This window comes from Hylobates moloch, unplaced genomic scaffold (genome assembly GCF_009828535.3).
Source record: "Hylobates moloch isolate HMO894 unplaced genomic scaffold, HMol_V3 SCAFFOLD_3, whole genome shotgun sequence".
Lineage (NCBI taxonomy): Eukaryota > Metazoa > Chordata > Mammalia > Primates > Hylobatidae > Hylobates > Hylobates moloch.
In genome coordinates this window covers 136148378-136162447 of record NW_026652278.1, presented here as the reverse complement: position 1 = coordinate 136162447, position 14070 = coordinate 136148378, and the positions used below count along the sequence as shown (strand labels likewise).

At 35.4% G+C, this 14070-nt stretch overlaps 1 protein-coding gene across 7 annotated transcripts in view; it reads left to right on the top strand.

Moving 5' to 3' along the window:
• ANAPC10 (anaphase promoting complex subunit 10) overlaps window positions 1-14070 on the top strand; it is a 389020-nt gene that overhangs the window by 21629 nt on the left and 353321 nt on the right. For 5 of the 7 annotated variants that reach the window (XM_058436781.1, XM_058436782.1, XM_032147814.2 and 2 more), the window contains exon 4: window positions 4316-4436. The exons of 1 other annotated variant lie outside the window; for it this stretch is intronic. In XM_058436781.1, coding sequence (XP_058292764.1) covers window positions 4316-4436 — 121 coding nt within the window. Of the gene's footprint in view, window positions 1-4315; window positions 4437-4646; window positions 6882-14070 lie in introns of those variants that run through there. One more of the 7 variants, XM_032147825.2, reaches the window with a different exon arrangement.

Below are 14070 nucleotides of genomic sequence, written 5' to 3'. Positions count from 1 at the left end.
GTGGGTGGTCGGGCAGAGGCGCTCCTCACTTCCCAGACGGTGGGTGGCTGGGCAGAGGCGCTCCTCACTTCCCAGACGGGGCGGCCGGGCAGAGGCGCTCCTCACTTCCCAGACGATGGGTGGCCGGGCAGAGGCGCTCCCCACCTCCCAGACGGGGCGGCGGCCGGGCAGGGGCTGCAATCCCAGCACCCTGGTAGGTCAAGGCAGGCGGCTGGGAGGCGGAGGCTCCCGTGAGGCCAGACCACGCCACTGCACTCCAGCCCGGGTAACACCGAGCACCGGGTGAGCGAGACTCCGTCTGCAGTCCCAGTACCTCGGGAGGCTGAGGCGGGCAGAGCACTCGGCGTCAGGAGCTGGCGACCAGCGTGGCCAAGATGGCGAACGCGTGCCTGCAGCCAAAGGAGAAAAAGCAGGCAGCGGTGGCGCGCGCCGGCAGTCCCAGGCAGTCCGTGGCGCGGGCAGCAGGGAGCCAAGTAGATTGCAGCCTGGGCCACAGAGGGAAAGGAAAGAAAAGCAAACTATTTTGTTTTTTACATTTAGCTTTAAATGTAAAGGTATTGTCTATCACATACATTTAGTTTTAACTTTTGTTCCTTAGGATTTGTTAGTTACTCTTATATAATGTAGTCACGTAGACCTGGATTAAATTCTGGCTCTGTGCTTTACTAGATGTGTAAACAAGGACCGCTTGCTTAACCTGATGTGAACCTCAGTTGCTTCATCTGTAATACAGTCACAGTAATGCTGTGTTAATTAGAAATCAGAACATCTAGTAGCAGAGCTTTTGATAATGGTGTTTTCTACAAGGTGGAAGTTTATTTCTTCTACCTCTTCGTGTAAGAGGAGCCTGGCAGTCCAGGAGTGGTATGGCAGCCTCACAGCGTGTTTGTGGACCCAGTTTCCTTCTCTTTTCACATTCCTTCGTTCTTAGCTTGTAGATCTTATCCTCAAGGTTATCTTATGGTCCAAGATGCCTACTGGAATTCCACCTATCATGTCCATATCCCAGGCAGCAGGAAGGAATAGATGAGAAAGGTAAAAGGGGCATGTTTTTCTTTTAAAGAAACCTTCTTTAGTACACACCATCATTTTGTTTAAATCTTACTGGCCATAACTTAGTCATATGGCTATACCTAACTTTAAGGGAAGTTGGATCTTTTAGCCAGATGTTATGAAGAAAGGGGATAAAGGGATTTTAGGTTAGGCAACTAGGAATATCTGTCACTAATGTCTTCAATCAGAATTTCATGGGTTCCAAACCCAATGAGAAATTATTCAGTAGATGCTCGTATCTGTGGTAGCAGGAGGAGGCCAAAATACCAACTTTATAAAACAGACAGAACTGATGTTTGAGAAATATAACTGCATTATATCTTAGTCAAGTGTGTTTCCTAATATTGAACCCTAGAATTAAACAGTCTTACCCATCCAGTTATACCACTAGACCAGGTAGCATGTGCCTCTATTAAATTGGTGGCCTGAAGGAACAAAGCAAATGTTTGGTTCCTGCCAGAAGCTCTTTCTCAGGAGAAAGCGTATAGTGAGTGAGGGGATAGGGAGTGTCCAGGAGTGTTACTTATGTCATCAGAAATAGGGAAGTATTACCCTCTTCCTTCCCCGCTCTTGTAATATCTTATGCTACGAATATAGCATGATGGCTGGCATATAGTGAGCATTCACTATGGAGTGATGATTATTATTATAATGATGGTTTTGAACAGTTTGAGCTACTGCCTTTATGTGTAATAGTCTGTATGTTTAATCTTATCACATACATTGCTATTTGAAAAATAGCATGCTTTTCCATGAAATATTATTTTTAAAATTCATCATGAGATAAAATTGATAAATGGTTTTAAAATTTTCTACTCTACCCTTTAATTGTTTTAAACTTTTGGTGAGGTCACAGTTTCCTATGCAAATTCAATGAAACTATGTATATAGCAAATTATACATACGATTTCTGTGGGTACGTGAACCTTACGATAATAACTCATGGCTTAGAAAAAATCTAAAGAACTACAGACACCTACCTATTACTGTAAACGCGTATCAATGACTATTGAATGAGCTAAGCACAATTAATTAAAAGGAAGTTTTGGTTAAAATCATGTGAGGTCGACAGACACATTTTTTAATTTCAACTGTGCCCTCCTACTAGCTTTTTGACCTTAAGCCAGTTATTAACCTGAGTGTTATGGTTTTTTTTTTTTAATCAGAAAAACGGAGATAATAATCCTATTTGACAACATTGAGAAATAAATGAGACAATATAGAGCATTACTTCTGGGCCAGACACAAAATATTCATTTGCTCTTTGCTGTTACTGTTTTTATTATCATTAGTGTTTTAGTATTCTTTGCTTTTCTAACCTTGCCCTGATCATCTTGAAGGCAGTGAATAAAGGTACCTGAATTTCACAATTTAGAAATGTAATTATTCTGAGCAAAAAACTTGATCCTTTAGATCTGCCTTTCTTTTCTTCCTTTTAAAAAGAAAGTTCTTAAGAGCCATCTTCGTGATCTTTGATCTCTCCATAAGAAGAAAGATCATTTACTTCCTGCTTATGGCTCTTCAAGGAAAAAGGTCTTCAAAAATTTCCTGTCTTTCTTTGCTTCCTCTCCTGTCTCCTTTCTGGCTCAGCAGAGAGAAAGATGTCAGTTTGATACCTTTGGCCTCTTTTAAAAACCTCATAATGGTCTTTATCCTGTCAGCAGTTCCTGGGTATTTAGTGTTTTACCTCTTGATCCGAGGAAAAGTCCTTAGCTTTCCCTATTCCTTTCTAATGAACAGCTTAGGCTACAGAAGTTTGGTCTCCTTACTAAGAGCTACAGAGCCCCTGCTGTTTTTATAGGCTGACTTTTGACACAGAGTACTTCTGTTCAAGGAGCTCATTGTTACAAAGTTAGTGACAGTTTATACTAGAACTTAACTTTTAAAGCACATGTAAATAGATTTCTTAATAGGTTTTTGGGTAAGTTTTTTAAATCACCTAGATTTTTTTTCCTGGTGGCCAATTAGCACATGCTCATTCCGAAAAATTGTTCAGAAACTATAAAAATCATACGGAAGAAAATAAAGATCTCCTATGGTCCCATCCCACGAAAACAGTCAGTTTTACTATTTTTGGGTAATTCCACCTAGGTCTTTTTCTATATACAAATTTAGATTTACATGCCTTTAAAAAAATTGTTGTTTTCCCCCAAATGTGATTCTTCTGTATATATTGTTTTATAATCTTTCTTCTACTGTAACTATATATATACATGATTATTTTAAATAGTTCTATAGCAGTTCGTTGAATGGATATATTGTAATTTATTTAACCAATTCCCTATTGCCATGGATATTTAGGCTGTTTTTAATTTTTTAGTGATTTAATCATAGGACAAGGTTTTTCTGCATCCATTTTTTTCTCCAAGGCCAGCCTTCATTAGACATCAATTTTTGAGTGATTGTGTTACTGTATTTTAATGCATTCTCAGAAGTTTGAATTAGTAGGTCAAAGGTTGTGTTTCTACTAACTGGTGATGAAAACACCTTTTTCTAATCAAATTTGAATACTGTCAGTCATTTAAATATTTTCCAATATGATGATAAAACTAATATCTCTGTGTGTTTTAATTTCTCTTTCTTTGATTATTAGACGTTGAACACATTTTCATGTTTTATTGGTCACTTGTATTTTTTCTGAGGTTCGTTTTCTATTATATATTTCTTCTTTCCCTAGGATATGTATATTTTAAAATCAATAGCAAAAGAAAGAAAGAAAGAAAGAAAGAAAGAAAGAAAGAAAGAAAAAATCAACAGCAGAATTCTATTTCTTGCATTAAAACTAGGTTGTATTTTTTAAGAAAGGTAGTTTTCTCTTTGCTGGACTCAGTTCCTCACTTAGCTAGTTATTTTCAAGTATTAGTATAGGAAATGAAGTAAGTACTTAGTAAAGGAAACCAAACTTATGAGAATAATTTCTTTGTCTAAAATACAAACGAAGAGAATGGAAATCCTTAATGCTTGTTTGCATGATAAAGTACCTAATTTGGCTTAACTGATCCTTCTTTGCTTGCATCTGGCTCTTGACCATGTTCTACATAGGAGATGTCTGTATAATTAACATATTATCTGGACCTATATTTAACATATTATCTGGACCTATATTTTTACATTTTTCATTTTTGTTGAAATTAAAAGATATGAAAATGTTGATTCAAATACTCCTTTTAGCAAACTATGATTTTTAAAATCAGAAGATAAGATGCATTGGAAATCTTTTCATATGATGAAGTGCATGTTGTTTTTACTTTATTGCTTTTAGAAGAAAAACAACAGTGAAGACATTATGTATTTATGCAGACTACAAATCTGATGAAAGCTATACTCCAAGCAAGATCTCAGTCAGAGTAGGAAATAATTTTCACAACCTTCAAGAAATTCGGGTATGTCTTTCAAATTTTTAAAAATATGTCATCCTGTAACTTTTACTTATTAGAAGATAATCACAGTTGACATTACATTAGACAGGTTGAAATGTTAATATATAAAAGAAAAATATTGGAGAAAACATATTTGAGTGTAAAATTTTTTTCTTCTGAATTCTGATTGTTCTCTTTATTTTTTCCACAATATTTTATCATTGAAATTTTCAGACATACAGAAAAACTCAAAGAATTGTACAGTGAACGCCAGTATACACACCTCTTAGCTTCTTTAGTTGTTAATATTTTGCTATATTTGCTTTATTACAACCTGTCCATCTAACTTTTTTGTGCATTTAAAAATAATTTGCGCGTATTTGTCCATTTCACCCCAAATACCAGTGTGATATATTGGTAGAGTTACCAACATTTGCTTAATTTTCATTTGTTAAGATAAAATTTATGCACAATTTTGCATAATCTTAAGTATATTACTTGGTGAGTTTTGACAAACACATACATTTATATGTAATCCCAACTCCTGTTAAAATATAGAACATCTCCACCACTCCAGAGAATTCCATCATATCTGTTCCCAGTTCAGGCTTCATCTCTATACTGATTTTATTGATTAATTTTTTATCATAGATCCATATTGCCTGTTTTACAATGTCATATGAACAGAGTCATACAGGATATAACTTTTATGTATGGCTTCTTTCACTCAGCCTAGGGTTTTTGAGATTTGTCCATGTAGTTGAATGTGTCACTGCTTCATTCTTTTTTACTTCTGAGTTGTATTTCACTGTTTGAATATACCACAATATATTTATCCTATGTGAAGTTATTAGGACAGTGCTTTAGTCCTGAAGTATTTCAGAGGTATTTTCAATGACTTTGACCTACATAATTGTGAAGCTGTGGCTGTTGACATTTTTTGGTCAGAAAATCATTAAGCCCAAATAATCATTAAAATCTGGTGGTTCTGAGAGATTTGGGAAGCACTTGTGATCTTTGAAAGGCCTCCAGTTAATTTGTGGTCTTGGCTCTTATTTGACTTAGTGTTTATATTAAGATGTGTCTCTAAATTTATATGTTTTATCTGAGTTAGTAATAAAATAATATAAATCACATGTACTTTCATTGTTTTCTCATTAAATAAGTGTTGTTCTCATAAAATTTGCATATGTATTGACAAATAAGAACAGGTGAGGATACTGTCCAAGGTATTTTTGTTGTTTTGTCTTTTGAGATATTCATTGTTTTTTAAAAAATTATTAAATGTATGTATCATGTGCAGTATGATGTTTTGAAATATACATACTTTGTAGAATGACTAAATAAAGCTAGTTAACATATGCATTACTTCACATACCACTTTTTTGTGGTGAGAACTCTCAAAATCCACTCTCTTAGCAATCTTCAAGAATAGAACACATTGTTTATTAATGTAGTCACTGTTATATACTGGATCTCTTGATTTTATTCTTCCTATCGAACTGAAATTTTGTACCCTTTGACCAACATCTCCCCAATCCCTCCTTCCATTATAGCCCCTAGAAACTATCATTCTCCTTCTGCTTCTGAGTTCAACTTTTTAATATTCCATATATAAATAAGATCGTGTGGTATTTGTCTTTCTGTGCCTGGCTTGTTTCATTTATCAATAGTGTTCTCCAGTTCCATCCACACTGCTGCAAATGACAGGATTTCCTTCTCTTTAGGGCTGTATAATAATTCCATTGGGTGTATATACCCCACAGTTTATTTACCCATTCGTTCATTCATTGATGAATACTTAGGTTGATTCTATGTCTTAGCTATTGTGAATAATGCTGCAGTGAACATGGGAGTGCCATCTTGCTGACATCTGAACTCAAGTTGTTTGTTACTTTGAGATAGCTTCTTGGTCTTGTTATAGACAATTATCTTAATTTACTTTTTTTTTTTTTCTGTTTTTTTGGAGACGGAGTCTTACTCTGTTGCCCACACTGGAGTGCAGTGGTATGATCTTGGCTCACTGCAACCTCTGCCTCCCAGGTTCAAACAATTCTTATACCTCAGCCTCTTGAGTAGCTGGGATTACAGGAATGCGCCACCATGCCCAGCTAATTTTTTCTATTTTTAGTAGAGACGGAGTTTTGCTGTGTTGGCCAGGCTGGTCTCGAACTCCGGCCTCAAGTGATCTGCCTCTCTCAGCCTCCTAAAGTGCTAGGATTACAGGCGTGAGCCACCATGCCTGACCCTTACTTTTAAGAAACCCTTCTTGAAAACTAATTTCAGCTTCTGAAAAATTGAAAAATTGTTGTAAATTAAATAGTTTTCTTTTAATTTAAAAACATTTCTTCTTTTGTCTGACAGGCCATGCTGGTTGATGTGTACTTCCTGTGCTTGAATAGATTAATAAATAAATCAGCTCTTAGTCTTCTTAAGTTTTTCTGTTCACCCAGTACTTTTTAAATTCAGAATATTTAAAATTTTTTTTAAATCATAATCTTTTTTTTTTTCTTTTTTTGACAGAGTCTTGCTCTGTCACCCAGGCTAGAGTGCAATGGCCTGATCTCAGCTCACTGCAGCCTCTGCCTCCCGGGTTCAAGTGATTCTCCTGCCTCAGCCTCCTTTGTATTTTTAGTAGAGACGGGGTTTTGCCATGTTGGCCAGGCTGGTCTCGAACTCCTGACCTCAAGTGATCCACCCACCTCGGCCTCCCAGAGTGCTGAGATTACAGGTTTGAGCCACCGCGCCTGGCCTCTTATTTTTGGACCAATTGACAGCCCTTCTTTTAGTCACATATCTGATACATTTAATCAGTGTTTAGTTCTCTGATGACTTGATGTATTAGATTGTATTTTATTAAAAATTTCACATTACCAAATGATTGGATCACTCATATTGATAAGCCTTTTGTAAGTAGAGTTGGCTTGTTTTGATTTATAACTAAAGATTTATCATATAGCTCCTCAGGCAGTTGTGTAAGTGAAACACTAGCAATGAAATGTTTTGATTTGATATACGTGGTATATATTTGAAACTTCCACTAGATGTCACTGTTGTCCTTTATTTTCTAGTTTTGTAGCCTATGTGTAATAAGTTCAAGACCGCAAGTAATCTTAGTTGTACTTGTTTTTCCTAGAGAATATATATTCAAGAACTCTTTGATGCATTTTTGGGAAGTGTACATATTCATATGAAATTTCTAGGTATCTGTATTAAAGATGTTTTGTATTCTATTGTAAATTTTACTGACATTAAATAAGGATTTTGAGAAGTTAACAGGAACAACTTTAAGCGATATTTGGACCTTGTAAAATACTTTTAATCTAGTCTTTGCTTCTGTCATCTAAGTGCTGAAACTTTAGCCATATAGAAAAAGAGCTCTTATAGGTAGTCTCTTAATTTTTTCTAAGTGTGTTTATATTTCTGTTTAGTGACCACATAGCCTCATGAGACCAGTAATACAAAATATTACCAGGTGATAATGTGAGTTGTTTTCCTGGAAAACTTAATGAACATACTACTTTTCTGCCATAGTTCTTACTAAGGAACCATAATTTTTGGATGTTGCTTTAAATTATTAGTGCCTAGCTTTTGCAGCTCGTGATATGAATACTTTTATCTTTTAATTATACATCTTTTTATGAGATTTATACTGTTTACCTTTTTTTCTTTGTAAGTTAAATAAGAGCCTGATAGCACTTCGCTTTTTAAGGAAAGATGAAGCAGATCATGATTTTATTTTTTCTGTTATTCTACCACAATATCTAAATATATAAAAAAAAAACTTTGCTGCTTCTGACTCAGATACTAAAACAAGTAATTAAAATAGTGTGAACTTTTATGAGGTTTTTAGAGTCATCATTTCAGTAGTTATAGTACTGATTTAACTGAGTGGAAAATCCACCTAAATCTTTTTTATTTTTCCATGGATGTTTGCCCACTGGAGGGTGTAGTGTAGTGTGTATTGAAATGTTTTAATAGATTTTCCTTTTTTTCACTAGAAATTATGAATTTGTTTACTTGAAATGCTTATTTTTTGTAATTGTTGATTTGAAGTAGTAATTTAAAAAATAATCTAAGATGAGAAAAGCATATAGCTACCTTATTTAGCAATAAATTATTCTTTTTCTATCCTATTTATTTTCCTTCATTTTAGTTATGAAGCATGTATTGTATCTAGATCTTTGTTACTTCTATTGATAACTCTCTACAAAGGCATCAGACCCTTCCTTTAATACCCTAGAATGTGTATTTTAACCACTATACCTGAGGACTTAAATTGAACTTCCTTCTGAATAGTCACAAGATACTAAAACTGGATTTGGCCAAACAGAATATTTTTAATGACAAAATTGAAATTATTTATGCTTCTCGTTCTACTTTCTTGTATTCAAAATATCCCATTCCACATAAATTGAAAACCAGCAATTTAAGAACATTTTATAAGATGTTTGCAATTTATTGCTTCTACACAAGAGACTATTTCTATATAGAAGTGATAATTTAGCATTTCTGAGTCTACATTGTCTTTCTTTGCAGAATGCTTCATCTCAGTTGGGTTACTTTTGTGCATGAATTCATGTTATTCAAGAGAAATTTTCAAATCACGATGGTAGTTTTTAAGTTCTTAAATCCCTTGCATTTTAGCATTATGTTTTGATTTAATGCTGTTCTTTTCTTTTGCTCTCAGAAGGGAAAATAATGTGTGAGATATTTTTTTTTTTATCATTTAGAGCAATGGACTAAAGAACATTATATTTTAGATGTGATCATTATAGCATTTTAGAAAATATCTCTAGCTGAAATTCAAGGATAGTCCTTTTCAGTTTGCTAACTAGTTATTGTTGTTTTTAAAAATTATTGTAGAATATTTTGTACTTAAATATGAAACTAAAGTGTTTTTTTAGACACACTGTGACAGTTCTCAAATTATTTTTATATTATGAAACAACTTGTTAAGGTTAAGTAGATACTTTCAGCATATGTGAAAGTCGTCCTTTGGTTTATTGCTTCTAAAATTTGTGGCCAGGAAAGGATAAAATATTGATAGAGCACAAGAGCACAAGATCGAGTACTTAAGTGAATTTTAAGCCCTGTTTTTGTCTTCAGATAATAAAGCTGTTACCAAGTGATTTTTTTTTAAAAGGAGGCTTGAAATAAGTCTTCAATGTTAAAGAGAGCTGTAATATTTTCCCATGGTTTCATGTGGCCTTTCGCTGTCTACTTGTGTCTTATTTCAGTAGTACAACCATGTGAGTCCATATATGGTACTTTGACAGAAGTGGTTAATATGTCAGTTCTTCTGATAAAATAATATTTCCTATTAAAATTTGGGTTCCGCTAATGTATGTGATAGAGTAAGAAGATGCAGACAAAAGCTCTGGCTCTATTTGTTGATCCCCAAATCTACTTATATTTGCTTTCTTATGAGGGGCCTATTTTAAACAATTTGATATAAAGTGGAATGACTTAGGCGGCATCTATAAACATAAATTGGTTTGATAAGACAAAGTGTAATTTATCAAGTCTTTGGAAAAATAGTTTTTTGTTGAATTTAGCTAGTTTAAAAGATTTTTTTTAAAAAATTAGTTTCATAACTAACTTTAGTTCATCTTTGAAGTCATTGTAGAATGTTTTGGTGTGATACACATAATTTTTAGGCCAAAAAATGTTATCTTCTAACCTTCTCTAAAAGCAATATATAGAATTTTTGAAAACTTTTATTTAGTATTATATGCATCACCTATTTCCAAAATGGAGTTGAGGTAACTATGCATTTGGGGTATATTTCCTTTTGGAACTAAAATATGTTATACAGAAAAGTATCATCTGTATTTTTAAGAAGAAATATCATCTATATTTTTAAGAAACTTTATTGTATCTTGTTTTTGTTTGACCACAAACTTATACTATAGATTATTTAAGAGATGTAGTCTGGCATTTCATACAAAACAGATTCATGCTTTATTCTGTGAATAATGCTGTAGGGCCTGCTAAGTGCCAGGTACTGTATTAAATACTGGGGATACAATAAAGTCACAGTTTCTGCTTTTGAGCACTTCATAGTCTCATGGAAGAGTATGCAAAAAATTCTCAGTTGCCATATGGTATAGTAAGTACCTGGAGGTGGCTATGGGAACACAATGGAATATTGTGTTTAAAAACACAATATTGTTTTGTGGTTTTTAAAGCCCAGTGGTTTAAAAAACTGAAGAGGTTGATGGTTCAACTGACTGTTTAGGATAAATACAAAGCCTATTCAGGTGCAAAATCAAGTGGAGGCATTCTAGCATAAAGGTATGGAAGCACAGTAGCATGGTATTGTGACAGAAGTGCAAGTAATTCAGTCTGCCATGGAAGCTGGATAGGTCTGAGGGAGTGGTAAGAAAGACTGGAGAAGTATTTATTCATTCAGCACATTTATTGTGATGTAACATGGTTCCCATACATAAGTTTATATTCTTGTAGGGAAATAAATACAGTATATAATTGTTTCAGTGAAAATGTATAGTCAGATTGTACGTAATGTCAGACATTAAATGAGGAAACATTGACACAGCTTAATCATGGGAATGGGGGAGCTGGAGCACCTAGAGACCAGGTAGGTATAATATTAGCCAGGTAAAAATTATGAGGATTTAATTAAGGCTACGGCAGTTGGGTTCCCTATATTTGAAATAAATTAAAAGGACTTGTGACTGATTGCTACCTGGGATATATTCAGAATATTAGGTAGGACTTGAGTACGTAGAAAAGGGCATCTAGAATTCTCAGCTTAGGCAAGTGGTTGAAAGTTGGCGTTTACTAGTAATGGCATGCAGAGAAGGAACATTCTGAGGAGGAGGGGCAGAGAGAAAGGGGCTTAGATAATGAGATTAATTTTAGTCACTGATTTCTGGTGTCTCTTCAAATGGAGGGATTTTCAGTAGGTAGTCCATGGATAGTAGGGTATGGTATATGGATCTGAACTTAAGGAAAGAAGTTTGGGTTAGAGATACAGATTTGGGAATCATCAGTGTGTAAATAGAAGTTTAGATATAAAAGAAGAGTGCTAGGGCTGGAACCATGAAGATGCCAATATTCAAGAGTTGGATAGGAAAAGGCTATCCAGTGAAGAAAGCTGAGAGGAACTCTCAGAAAGATGAGAAGAAAATTAAGAGAATATGTTGTCATATTCTCATATGAAGTCAGGATTATCTAGGCAGATAGGGACTGAAACATTTCCTCTATTTTATGTTTTAATAGGCAGTTTACTTAATGTAATTTACTTAATGCAATTCTGAACTAAGGTAGTTCTTAAAACTTGTTTAAGCACTCTTTGGAGTAATTGTTTCTAAATTTATAGATTGGGGACTAATGAAATGATTTAATAGTAGGAATTCCATCTTTTCTTATTATAATATTTGTGCCAAATAAGATGATTCTGAGGAAGATTCGTGTTTTGTTTCATAATGTGTTGATTTGGAAGGTTTTGTACTGCTAATGCATGCTTAAAATAAAGTTAGAAGTTGATGAATTTTCTTTCAAGAGCATTGTCCTGTAAGGTCACTTTTTTCAAGTAATCTTTTGCAGCAGTTATAGAAGACCTACACTGTTTCTTTTAGGGAAAGTGGCAATGGTAACAGCCTAGGGCAAAGAAGACAAAAAACCCACAAAATCTAAAAACCCTTTATTTAACCATATGACAGGATATGATTCAAGAGAAATATGCATTTTACTTATGAAAATGAAAATGACATGGTTTTAGAAATGCAGATTATCAATCCCTCTTATAAGGAAAACATACTGGGAATATAGCCTGCTGGTCAGAGCAGGGGTGGGCACTTGGCTGAGAACCTAGCATAGTGTCTGAAACAGTAGGCATTTAATTAAAAAATTGTTAAATAACCATACTGTTACAGGACCCCGCCACTTACCCAAACTTGTTAACCTTTGGGTCGGGGATTTCCACACTATAGTCCCTTCAGTGGTCGCCAGAAAGATGTTACAAGGAAAGAGGTCCCAATCCAGACCCCAAGAGGGGGTTCTTGTATCTTGTGCAAGAAGGAATTCAGGGCAAATCCATAAAGTGAAAGCGAGTTTTTTAAGAAAGTAGAGGAATGAAAGAATGGCCACTACATAGAGCAGCCCTGAGGGCTGCTGGTTGTCCATCTTTATGGTTATTTCTTGATGATATGCCAAACAAGGGATGGATTATTTGTGCCTCCCCTTTTTAGACCATATAGGGTAACTTCCTGACTTTGCCATGGCATTTGTAAACTGTCATGGCGCTGGTGGGAGTGTAGCAGTGAGGACGACCAGAGGTCACTCTCGTGGCCATCTTGGTTTTGGTGGGTTTGGGCCAGCTTCTTTACTGCAGCCTGTTTTATTAGCAAGGTCTTTATGACCTGTATCTTATGCTGACCTTGTATCTCATCTGGTGACTTAGCATGCCTTAACCGTCTGGGAATGCTAAATCTCAGCTTCATTTTACCCAGTTCCTATTCAAGATGGAGTTGCTCTGGTTTCACACGCCTCTGACAATACCAGCAGTTCATAGGCTTGCCATTGACCCATGCTAGTGTAGTTTGCTTCAAAGAGATTATCTAGGCAAATCAGATTCCCTGTCTCAGACATTTTAAAAACTTTTTTAATTGCAAAAAACATATACCACAAAATTTACCACCTGAACCATTTTTTATGTACAGTTAGTTCAGTAGTGTTACATATATGGTATTCACGTGGTTGTGAATACACATTTCCAGAACTTTTTTGTCTTTCAAAACCAAAAATCATAGTCATTAAATAACAACTCCCAGTTTTCCCCTTCTCTAGGCCCTGGTGAGCACTGTTCTAGTTTTTGTTTCTGTGAATTTGACTGCTTAAGATACCTCATATAAGTGAAATCATACAATATTTGTCCTTTTTTGACTAGCTTACTTCACTTAGCATAATGTACTCAAGGTTCATGTTGTATCATGTGACAGGATTTCCTTTATTTTTTTATTTAATTTATTTTTTATTTTTTTGAGACAGAGTCTGGCTCTGTCACCCAGGCTGGAGTGCAGTGACGCGATCTCGGCTCACTACAACCTCTGCCTCCTGGGTTCAAGTGATTCTCATGCCTTAGCCTCCTGAGTAGCTGAGACTACAGGCACACACCTCCATGCCCGGCTAACTTTTGTATTTTTGGTGTAGACAGGGTTTCACCATTTTGTGCAGGCTAGTCTCGAACTCCTGACCTCAGGTGATCTGCCCACCTCGGCCTCTCAAAGTGCTGGGATTACAGGCCTGAGCCACCTCACTGGCCTCCTTTTTTTTAAAGACCAAAGAATATTCAGCAGGTACAAAATGTATGTACTTCATTTTGCTTATCTGTTCATCTCTCAGCGGTCACTTGGGTTGTTCCCACCTCTTGCCTAATGTGAATAGCAGTGCTGTGAACAGTGGGTGTACACGTATCTTAAGATCCTTTATTCAGCTCTTTTGGGTATGTATGCAGATGTTGGGTTTCTGGATTACAAGTTAGTTCTATTTTTAATTTTTTTGCCTTAGAAATTTAACTCAGAAGAAACAGTGGCAAAGTTAGCATCGACAAGATCTGATACTGAGAGAGAGTGATATGGAAAAGGGTGGGTAAGGTGAAGGGCCATGGGCAAACTGAAGTTATAAAGTAGAA